This window comes from Lytechinus variegatus, chromosome 13, assembly GCF_018143015.1.
Source record: "Lytechinus variegatus isolate NC3 chromosome 13, Lvar_3.0, whole genome shotgun sequence".
Lineage (NCBI taxonomy): Eukaryota > Metazoa > Echinodermata > Echinoidea > Temnopleuroida > Toxopneustidae > Lytechinus > Lytechinus variegatus.
In genome coordinates, this window is record NC_054752.1 from 31183830 (window position 1) to 31196697 (window position 12868).

Below are 12868 nucleotides of genomic sequence, written 5' to 3' on the forward strand. Positions count from 1 at the left end.
GGTGTGGTCCTCTTTGTACACCCAATCATCGTCACAGGTTTTGCTGTGTAATATCTCAGCGTTGTACCTTGTCCATCTTGAGGCCCTTTCAGGTAACCTTGTCTCATCACTTTGCTTTCACCTGGAGAGAATTTCATGAAACAAGTAGCCATGTGATTGTCACTGACTATTGTTATAAGCTACAGTGAATCCTTGCAGCTGATTGGCTGAGAGGAAGTTAGCCAGTGTAAATCACAGACAAAACTGTTCGTGAAATGCACCCCTGTTCTGATCACCTTGCTTCCACCTGTTTTGTAAACACCGTTGAAAACATGGAACAATTCATCCCTCGCTCCTATTCATTCGTCTTGACTGTCCATCAGGAACAGGTGTTTATGTTCTTTTAAAGGCATGATACTCGGGCTGGTTCCCCCATTTAATCTTGATTTTCAGTCGTGATCCATCTGAAATTCATCCTTTGTCGGGCATGTAGTGATGTCCTTTTTGCATCTGCCTGTGCGGTTCTCTTTGTTCTGCAAGTGCGTCTCTCGTGGCTCTTGGTTAACTCTTTCTTGCCAGACAAAAAAGAGCTCTGTGGTATTTTGTGTACTACACAGTGGTGATTTGAAACTTTAGCAGTATAAGAGTTAAATGAGTCGAAAATAAGTTGAATGATTTTCCTGTCTTTTCTCTATAGGTATATGCAAGAGTGTGAATAGCATGAACGCTGTGATAGAGTACTGCTCTTGTGAAGTCAGAAACTTGAACTGATCATGCTATGTACCCTAGTATGCATGGGTGATATGAATTTGTACGGAAGTTTCTACAGAATATTCTGGAATCTCTAATGGGACGATGTGAGAGGATGTTGAAAAGTTATATAAATCTATAAAAGTTGCAATCCATCTGCCTCTTCTTAACTTGTAAAACTAATGTTTTCTTTTATCTGTAAATACTGCATCCTACTCATACAGACAGCAGGCGAATAATTTGCACGATCCGATATAACATTGGCAAAACACTTCTTGCATTCCATCCCAGTGGAATAACTGAATCTGAATGTGTACTCTTTTGGAGCTTTTTGTGTGAAGACACTACTTGAATATGTAAAAGCACTTAAAGAAAAGCTTTCAGCAGGCTTTAAAATCGCCCCTACTCAACTTCTTGCCTAGGAGAACAGAGGAGGGGGACACAAGTTGGGGGAAGACTCACTGTGAACTTGTGCAAACATGGAGAATATAAGGAATAAATTTCGCAAGAAGTCCATTTCGAATTCAAAGAACAACAGCACTGAGTTTCAGCATGCTGAGCCAAAGAGGGAGAATGTAAGTACCTCTCATAATCCCCGAATATCTTCAAGGTTTTTATTTAATTGTCAAAAAGATTTTTCCCTCCAGCAGATCCAACCTTGTATAAAGGGCCGTCTGCACCATCCTGTGTTTTCAAATTAGCGCGGTTTTTCTGATCCGGCAAATTATCCCGATCTGAACAAGCTCGAGATGATTTGCAATGGACACGCAATTATCGCGCTAGTTGGTAGGATTGATCTCAAGATTGCAATCCCAAGTCAACTTGGGATTATTTGCAAAATAGAATTTATCGCACTAAGTCGTAGGTGCAGACGCACTCGGGATTATTTATTCACGGCGTCAGACCATAATGCATCGATGCCTCACTCGAGGAGGAATCGCTTTTCTTGCAATGGTGGAGACGGGGTTTCTTGAATCTCGAGATTAATCGCGAAGAGGGCTGATCGGGCTAAAATCTCAAGATTGAGCAAACTCGGGATGGTGCAGCACCGCCTTAAGAGAATTCCTGTATGAAATGTGTTTTTGATATGTGCGAACTTTTATTCTCCTATTCATCAAATATATGTTTGACTACGGTATGACGTGTAACAGTAATCCAAATCCAAACTTGAGCTAGTTCATAGTGATGTATCTGTTAGACATACATTATGCAGATTTTTTTTCTAGTTATCTCTCTGAAAAGAGAATCTCCCAAAATACTACTCTCCATTTGTACAAGAAAGCATAAACACTTGATTAATCCGATGGGTTGGATGTCATACTTGTTAGGCACTTAGATATGTCATTCTACCACACAAGCACTGTTTAAAATAGATATTAGTATTATATCATCATATTGATTTACCAAATTTTCGAGAGACAAACAAAAATTAAAACATACAACAAAAATTAACTTAAAATTAACTTGAAGGAAAGTAACCATCCCTCCCCCCTAAAAAGAGAGAAAGAAAAAAAAAGTAAATACAAAATTAATGAATACCGAACTTGATACAATGAACCTCTTTAATTTTATCATTCAATGATAATTTGACTCAAACAACCCAATATTTTATATTTGACTTATTGAGGTCTGTTAAACTTAAAGTTTTGTAATATTTAACACAACCGAATTATAACTATTAAGATAACACTGACCTATTACAGAAATGCATTTTTTTTCGCTTTTATTAAGACTAAAGCAATAATGGCTTCTTAAGAAAATTTAGCTTATATCATGTACAGTATTTCTTATTAAGGTGTCCCTGAAAGCTTCCGTAGTAGTGAAAGCTCTGTCAAAGTAAGTAAGATGTATGTAAGAGATTTACATAATTCAGCCATGACGTTTGAATTAGTGGTTATTATTTGAATTTCCTGGCATGTACAGATTTTCTTCACTTTGCTTGATTTAGTGTAAGTATACTCCTGTGAAGCTCGAGGCAATATGAATAATTCTATCAGTTGATTGATAGGTGCATTCTGCGTGCCTAGAAAAGGTGATTATGCAGAAGCAGCAAAATCCTGCAAGTTTAAGCTGAGTACATTATGCAAATATTCAGAGTAAAATGACTTTTTTATTAGTTTTTCCATGAACACAAATATTTTTATAGTTTGAATATCAGAAAAGGGTAATTCTGGTTGAAGTTCGTCCTATTCCTGCTTTGATGAGAAGTTAAGGTCACAAGACTTCTTTGTGGAATTGGGGGATGGGTGTTTTACAAATGGTTAAGGCTTACTAAAATGTATGCTGAATGTAGACTTTGCTCAAGATGTACATTTTATAGATATTAAAGTGATAAGTTTTTATAGAGACATCTCTGACTCTGAGCTTTATGACCCTATGAAAATCTGTGAGTCATCACCATTATCGTTCTCAAACTGAACACATTGAGATTGGGTTACTTAATTTAAAATATTCTTTATTTAAAAAAAATCAAAATGCTTGAATTTCACAGTTTCTTTCTTCTCTTAGTGATCTACATACACTACTGTTTGCATGTGAATATATTGTATAACTGCCATTAGACAGAGTGACAATTGACCCAAATAACAATTAGAGGAGATTATGTAGACAATGTGGGTTTAGTCATACAAGGGTATTTGACCAACTGGTTTTACACCAAGTGGTTGTAGACCATGATATAGTAAATGATATTGACCTAAAACAACATCATTATAATTAGTCTTATTGTTATACATAGTAGAATACATTCCAGTTGATAACAAATAGTAGTGCACTAATACAAGCCATGATATAGTCTACCCATACTAACTTTTGATACTGTCCAGTTGATAGCAAGTAATATTGACCTACTGCGACATCATGACAAAGTATTAATTCATAAGCTACCCAGATAGTAAATCTAGAGTAGCATTTAATACATTATTAATTTTGAATGCATGCTGAGATTATCGTCACATGTGAATTGCCTAATATTGCCTATCAAATAATAATGAACTAAAACAAGCAATGTTATAGTCTACCCATACTAAATCTCAATACTGTCCAGTTGATAGCAAGTAATATTGACCTATTGTTAGGTCATGATATAGTCCTAATTTATAAGCTACCCATATAGTAAATCTCGAGTAGCATTTATTGCAGTCCAGTTGATAGCAAGTAATATTGACACACAACAACATTACATCCATTATTATGTTATCTACTCATTTAGTAATCCAGAGTAGATATGAATACAGTCAGGTTCATAGCAAATGATATTGACCTACAATATCATGATATATCCTGAATATATAAGCTTACCACATGTTATCCTGAGTAGATATGAATACAGTCATTCATAGCAAAAAATATTGACCTACAACATCATGATATAAAGTAGATTTGCATACATTCCCGGTAATAGTAAGTAATATTGACCTGCAATATCATGATATATCCTTAATATTTCATCTGCCCATTTAGTGATCAAGAGTAGATGTGAATACAGTCTGGTTCATAGCAAATAATATTGACCTACAACAGGGCTGACATCAATGTTACAAGAGATCTGATATGATATCACATATCAGCCTTCATTCTCATGTATGTGTCTAAGGGATTTACAAGGAAACTAGTAATCAATCCTAAGTCAGTGTTAGGTATCCAAATCAATGATAAATCTTACAATTAATTGCATTTTAGGAAGTTGTTTATTTGCGCTTTCCAAAATGTTAATGTGAAGTACTAGTAATTTGAGATAAACAAATCGTTGAGTAATTCTGATTATAAGAATTTGTATAGTAATATATTGGATATGTCTATGAATATACAGTATATTTAACTCATATGGATGAAGGAAGATGGACTTTATTGACAAGAAAGCAATTGAGATAGGGGTGTTGTGATTTTTCTCAAAATAGAATTCATGATATTAGAGGTTTGGAATATATCCTTGCCTCGTCACATTTGATCCCCATAAATGTCACTTCCTATTAAGGGTGTTTTTGGAATCATGTTTTGAATGCTTAGTCGCAGTGATAAACATCAAATATCTTATGTCTGTGAATATATGTGGATTATGTTCGTATAGCGGATACCATTTCCATTTATGGCAGCCTTAGCCTTGTAGTGTGCTAATCTTGCCAGACAGTGATTTGTGCCATATTTTCACCATGGTTAATATTAGAAGCACATTGCAGCATAAACAATGGTTAAATTTAGCTCCGGCGAAAAAAAAGTGTGGCGGCAAGGGCAGAATGGATGGGGGTGCCAAAGTGTCGTCTTATGAATTCAGATCATGCCGTTCTGGGATTTCTCATTCAACACCGCCCCAGCCAAACGAGCGAGGACCGGCTGGTTTGGATCGGAGAATGGTGATGCTATCCAAATGATGGATTATGAGGTTTATGCGATGATTGCAAGATGGCCAATGGAATGGTTATAGAAATATGTCGAAAGATGAAGAATGGATACGGGTTGAAACAGAGAGAAAAAGATAGAGCATGATTTTTTTTAACATAGAAGGAATGAAGATGGATAGCAAGCAGTTGAATAAAAAGCTGAAATAGAAAGGTGGAATAGAAAAAGTTTCAAGGAGATAAAAATGTATAGAGATGATCCAAAAGACAAATGGGGTGGGTAGAAAGGGAGAGACAGACCTGCCAACCAGTACGTTTTGGATGTATTTAGTACGTTTTTTCTTTAAAAAATATGTTTTTTTTTCTTTCTTTTTTCTTTTTTAAACAAATTCATAATTTATTGAGAAATATCTCTATATGTCTCTATTTCATAAAACTAACACAAATATGGTTATTAGATCAATCTAATTTCAGGTAACTTGTTTTTTTTTTCAATCATTTTGTTAAAACCAGGATGAGATATACACATGTTTGAATGTTTTTTTTTTCATCTGCAAGAGCAGTGCGCATTTAAGCTTGCATGCAGCTTGAGCACCGCGATGAGCGAGTGCGCCACGCGTTTTATTATGAAATACACTTTTTTAGGGAAAAATACACTTTTTTATCACAGAATACACTTTTTCATTCCCAGAGGTTGGCAGGTCTGGAGAGAGGGTGAGAGAAAGAGACAGAGAAGGAGAAGCAGTATGAAAGTCGACATGTTGATATACAAGTAGAAAAGAGATACAAGTGGAAAAAAAAGAAGGCTTGGTGGCAAGGGCTAAAAAAGATAGTGAAAAAGAAACAAACTAACCAATGTTAAGTCTGAGACCTGAAAATAATGAAATATTAGAGGACAGGCAGACAGGAATTAACATATGCAGAAACGTAGACTGAATCGGGAAAATATACATGCAGGTTCACAAAATCAAAGCAAAGTGCGAGGGGTGTAGACGTATGTTTAGGTATTCAGAGGGGCGAGGGGAGGGTGTAGCAGACAGGAATTGACATCGATGAGAGTAAATGCAAAGCTACTGTAGAATTCTTTTGATTCCTAACATAATTAGGCCATAAAGTGGGCAGATTAGATTCAGTTGTAGATAATTCAATAGGAAGAAATTTAGATTTCGGTCTGGGAAAAGGTCAATTTGTGAGAGGCGACTGTTGTGTTGAGAGGAAATCGTTTTAAGCTCTCTGGCATGCCTTCCTCGTTTAAACTTTCTGGGGAATTTCCCTAAACCATTGTGTATTTTTCGGTTGTTTGCATGATAAGAAATGGTTCTTGCTTTCGAGTCAGCCAAACTGATATTAGAATAATCAATAAAAGAGAGGAGGAGAAGAAGGAGAGGGAAACGAATGAGAAGTAGAACAAAATGAAGGAAGCATTGGAAGGGGCTTTGGATTTTGGGAAGGAGAAGATGTAATAATAATAATATAATAACTCTTATTTACCCAGGGTAGCCACTCTCAGCTCTAAGCTGTTCTTCCAGCGGGCCCTGCATAACATAACATGTTATTATTACCCTTCTCCATTCTAAATGCTGAGCGCCTGACAAGAAGGCAGAAGGTCCCATTTTATAAGTCTTTGGTATGACTCGGCCGGGGATCGAACCCACGACCTCCCGTCCATGAGGCGGGCGCTCTACCACAGAGCCAGAAGAAAGAAAAAAAAAGATAGCAGTAGAAGAGGAGTCCAAGAGGAGAGGCAAAGTTTTAAAAGTTGAGGAAAAATGCAATGAGAACAGTGGAAAAGCTGTTGCTGGCTCATGAACTTTTTATACCTCCTCATAATCTCACAATTATCACCAATATGATAAATTGAATTGAATGGTGTCAGATGGGTCAAGGTAACACAATAGTCATATCTGATTGAGGTGATGTCTACATCAAGATGTTGGTCATTTTTTTTCATCCTCATTGTATAATTTTTGGTGGTTATTAATATTGATTGCTTAAGACACCCAAATCCCATTCGACCAATCACCGTTTCGTCGTCATTCAACCGATTGCTCTCGCGCCGTGCCGTGACATACCGCATTATAATGAATGATGGAGGACTATATACCCAACTTCCTGTGTATGAGATATTAATAGGGCAACGGTGGTCCTATCCCCCAGGGAATAGTACAAGATGGAAATATCTTTTATTATCCAATAATGGATGATGGATGTATATGGTGCTTGACATGCCGCGCTATTGAGGCAGTATTCCCGAGAGGGGAAGAGTTAATAACCTTTAATCATGCAGCCTCTGTGACGCAGAGGTGTCAGCAGTATTTGATGTTATGCATACAGAGCCACAGGTATGTAATATTATAATGAAATATTTTGGGGGCTTATTATAATACTGATGATAATGCTTTATATGATGATAATATTAATGAAAAATGAAGCAATAATTCTATGATAACCACTTTGGAGCAACAGCACTGCAGTAGCCTTTAAAGTACATGTAATAATTATTGTATCAATAACAATATTCTTAATGAAATCAACAATAGTTTGATTTATTTCATAGTTTCTCTGCTAATTGTAATAACACTTACTATAGATACATGTCTATTGGAATATTACTCATTCAAAAGTGAATTTGGAACATATTGTGTTGAGTTTTATATTTTACCAAAATATGATTTTGAAAGCATGCAGAGCTTTTCGTCACATGTTAATTGCTGTCCTTAATGTAGAGAAGTGACCTGTAAAACTAGCAAGATTATAACAAGGGGATTGATTGAAACTTGTTATGAGAGACTTAGGGGGTGTTGCAAGAAAATATTTGCAATCAAATATTCTGTTGCAATTTTACAACTGATTGATCACTTTTAACTATAGCAAATCAGATTACACTCCTTGTTTCATGGAGCAGATTAGCAATCAATAGCAAATTTGCATTAAAATGCACGGCATATGCTTGATTTCAGGAACAAAAATAGACTTGTAATTGATCGCAAGTTTCTTGCAATGCCCCATTTGATGTATTTCAATCAAATTCTGTTGATCAGTCTAAAAATATATATTGCATAAAATCCATCCACTGGCCATGCAAATGTGTGCCTTTTTTCTAAACTGGTGGCAAAATGGGAGCTCTTCATTTTAACTTGCATTTTAAATTTACAGATATACATGTACTCGCAAAAGTCTCTTACTTAGCGTGCATTCAAAAATAGACGGACAAATGCCTTGGCCATTTATTGAGAGTCGAGGTGTCTTTCGTGCCAAGGAGAATCAACATCCACCAAGCAACTATAGAGCCGAGCGTGTTTCAGGGTAGTGGGAGAAAATTAGAATATATTTGAGCACGCTATGGAGAGTTTGAGTGCTGGGAATGCTGCATAGGCGTGGGCTTCCTGAATGGGTGTTATGTTACCTTGGCTTTGGGAAGGCGAGGTGCGTTTTTATGTGTTCGAATGAGAATTAATGGTTAAGTGCTGCGAGAGAGCCATAGGAAATTGCTCAGGTTAAAGATAGCATATTGGGCAAATATTACTAATTTTTTTTGCAGATGGGAGGAAATGCATGTATATGTGGGATATGATGTCAACTTGATATTTTGATGTGATTCTTAATTCATAGCTAAGTTCATTGAAAAGATATGAAAGTGTTACAGTCAATGCAACCATCCTTAGAGGGGGATGGTTAAGTGATCTTTTTATTAATTTAGTAAAAGAGAAAAGTAAGTTGTATCCAATGGATTCAATTTTCTAATATGGATATCTCACTGGTCTAGGTTATTTTCAATCATGAATTCTTGTTGTTTTCTTTTTGCTTAATTCCAGAGGCCTGCAGTTTCATAACAGTTATCAAATTGTCTTTGAATACTAGAGGTCTGAAATATCACCAATATTAAACAGAGAATTGCTCAAACTGCTTAGTCATACAATCTCATTAAGCACTGGACAGAGTTTTCTGCTGATAAAAATCCTTCGAAATCAACTTTTTATGTATTTTGTGATGGTATATTCAATGCATGATGTATTCTAATCAAGAATCAATGCCAGTGCGTGTGCGAGAAAGGAACTTTTCTTTGTTTCTCCTTTAATTGGACTCTATTGGACGGTCAAGTAGCATGAGGTTTCACCAGCAGTGACGTCAATATGAAACTTAGAATACCTGTTGCTGGCACAGCGAGGGCTTGATTAGAATTAGCCACCGAGAACCAAGAAATAGAACAGTGGAGGGGGGTAGCATTTAACAGCTATGTTCCCCCCCCCCCCCGATAAAAAAATATGCCCCTAAAGAAAAATATGTCATATACATGTATGGAAAGTGAGCTCACATTTTGAAATGAGAAGTTTTTATTTCTTTTGGTATTTTTCAATAATTTTTAAATACATTGCTTGTCTGAAAGGTTTGTAAAGACATGTCTGCCCCTTTTTTTGAAATGAAATTCTTGATCCACCCTGAAAATGATTTATACACACTGTATTAGATATGTAAACTTCTGATATCAAATTTTGTGAGAATTACCAGAGTTTCAATGTTGATCAACCATTCAAATACTTTCATAAAATCGTTTTATTGGGATTTACATTTTTGGTAATTGATACATATGTGTTAATATGAAAAAAATTATTGAATTAACACTTTTACGTTCATTTAATTTCAATCAAACTATAATGGAGTAAAATAAAGAGTTTAAAGATGCAGTGTCATGCCATTAATGATGGAACAAGTTTATGTTTCTCAGGTCAATATCTGCCCATGTTTATTACTGTATTAAATTAATCAATACATCAATAAGCATGAATAAATTGATTAAAATATCATTTGAAGTATGGTACTAAGAAATATTTGATTTTTTTAAAATTATTATTTGCTATTATCATGCAGGTAATAAATTTGACAAAGATCTCCTCAGACAAGCCGTTATTAAACGGCTACCGGTAATGAAATTTGACTCTCAACCTGCCATATAAATGTCATAAGTCCTACATTTAAAATCAATTGTCATCTACAGTCTTGTGGGTAATAATTGTGCTCAATAAACACACTTATGGAAGAGTATTCTTCATAAATCAAAACAAATACTCCCCATGCGCTTTGAATATTGTTGGTAGAACTCAATGCATAGTCTGGCTTATTTTCCCCTCTTTTCTGTTTGCCTAATTTTGCCTGAAAATGCCCAAAGGGTATGAAAAGTTCAGTCTGAAAGGTCACAATCCTTTTTGGTGGGGGCAGCATAAAAATATGGCGCCAGGCGTCAATTTCCTCAGTGTTGTGTTTGTTTAAGGCTTGAGGCACCACATCATATTTTTTCGCACCTTTTTACATTATCTAATAGCTATACTCTCTCAGCGCAAGTCAACATTTCTGTATGGGAGGACAGTCTAGAGGATTTATTAACATCAGCATTTCCCTCTTCTTTTGGTGATTGTGTTGGTTAGTTGGTGAACATCACTTTTTTTCATGGAATGGGGTGGTCATGAGATTGAATAGTAGAGAAAAATACTCTTAAAAGTAATGGTGAAATAGCACTGCATAGGATTTGGAAACACCAAGAGTAGAATATAGTTAAAAGCTTGCGATTTGCGTACAATAATTATTCATAAACAGAAATTTATAGTAAATTATAAATACAATTTTAATGCAACTTTAATCCTGCCTATTGAAATACAATTCACTCCTATCCTTCACAAAAAGTCTAATGGATTCAGTTACATTTGATTAACAGATTTGTATATTTTGGGCATGTACATACAACATCACAACTGTTAGCCACAAAAACTGACAAGAATGTAATTTCGTAAGCTTGACTTATCCAAATAATCGGTGGATTGTCTGAAAAATGAAGGTAAATTACAATTCAAAAGTTTCATACATAGAAAAAAAAACATTAACTCCCTGTAGTGGTCTAAATATATAGATCCTGGCAACTCTTGAGGGCAACAGTAAAGGCTTGTAGGGACAACTTAATTGTTTTATTATTTTAAAAGAATTACTATGAGAATTTACTTGTATGTGTCCATGATATCATTTAGACCCCTTAGCTGTGAATGGTGTAGACAAATGTCATGTTTTTTCTTAAAGTCACAGCTTTTTTAGCGTGCAAAGAAGAAATCCTGTAAACATCGCCAGATGTTATTCTGTATGTTTATGGTTGGTGATATTGTACTAAGCAAAGACTGGTACCAGCTTGCACAGGCTCAAGGTGTGAATAATGTCTGAAGTGTTCGGCGAGCGATATCGTCTAGATCCCATCTTCCTGATCCAGGTAATCTCCAGCGGAGATTGCACATACTGCTCTCGCTTGAGTTATCTAGTATTTTGTCCTTCAGTTTCTCTCTTTCTCTCCTCTCTCTCTCTCTGTCATTCTCTTGGCAGGGCGACCACCCCCTGCAAGTAAATTGCATGAAATTCTTTTAAGAACACATTTATATTGATCTTTAAGTAGACAAATATCATAACTATAACCTAAGCCAAATAAAGATAATAGCATATCATTCCATCTCCATATGAAACTTTTCCAGTTAAAAGGGTTATTAAATGTTGTATACATATATCATCCCTCCTTCTCAACTATATAATTAGGAGGTTGGCTTTAACCGATTTCCTAGGCTATAATCATAACAACATGAATATTATAGCATATTAATCCATCTCCATTCAAGATTCTGACAAATTTGAAAAGGTTAAACTTTTGAATACCATTGGCTATATACTACAGTGCATCTCAGAAAAAAGGAAACCGTAATTCAGTGTAATTTTTTGACATCATAATCATAAATTTGCTCCATGAGATGTACATCAATGGAAAGATATGCTCCCCACCTTCATCTGAGGCCCATCTCAATGTTCATAATGCATGCATGACTGAGTTAGAACAATGGAAAGTGTTGCAAATAAATTTCCATTTTCACCAGCAAATTATGAATTTAAGTGAGTTTTTACTGGCCTTTACTGCTATCTATTCGGAGAACAAAGCTTTTTACTTAAATATGCAATATTTCAGCTTTCATATGAGACCTTGTGCGTGAAATGTAATTGACACATAGTCAAGAAAAAGTTGCATGAAAACATGCTTGATTTCCAGGTAGTACATGACGAATTATTGAAAAAACTACCATTTCCATCAAAGCAGCAGACAATGGGCTACCGCTAAATGCATGGTGAGTGTGATTTTGTGGTTAGCTTGAACAATAATCATGTTTGAATTCTTTCTGTAAAACTTGTAAAAAATATGTTTGAAATGATTAAATGAGGCAGGGGCAGCAGAATGTTGGATGGGGGGGGGTGACCAACTCGTAATTTGCTTGTGCAAATGAAATTTCGACAGCATCACTTTCCATTATTCTAACTCAGTCATGCGTGCATTATGAATGTTGAGATGGGTCTCAAATTAAAGAAGAGAAGCACATCTTTCCATCCATCTATAGGCTACTTTATGAAGCAAATTTATGATCATGATAGGTAAAAATCACACTGAATCACGGTTTCCTTTTTTCTGGGACGCACTGTATATCTAATTACAATGCATACCAAATGACGTGCACTAGTTTTAACTGATATGACACTAATACTGTGCCTAAGCTTTTAGAATAATTACTTCTAATTTGCCATTAAAATGATGATCTCCCTAGATTCAAGGTGAGAAATGGGCTTGCATTAGAATTTAACTAATGGACCTAACTGTGAGGAAAATACACCTTTTTAGTGAATATGATTTTTTTGACAGAGAATACTCATTTATGATGAAGGAGGGACATTTGATAAAAGTTTGCAGGCACAAATCCTCAGTTTCTCTACTCGTGCAAAAGCAGTCTAGA

General features: G+C 35.5%; 1 protein-coding gene across 1 annotated transcript in view; it reads left to right on the plus strand.

Moving 5' to 3' along the window:
• The first annotated feature begins 5005 nt into the window (after nt 1-5005).
• LOC121426010 (potassium voltage-gated channel subfamily H member 7-like) overlaps nt 5006-12868 on the plus strand; it is a 54081-nt gene continuing 46218 nt past the window's right edge. The window contains exon 1 of the mRNA XM_041622139.1: nt 5006-5110. Coding sequence (XP_041478073.1) covers nt 5006-5110 — 105 coding nt within the window. The remainder of the gene's footprint in view (nt 5111-12868) is intronic.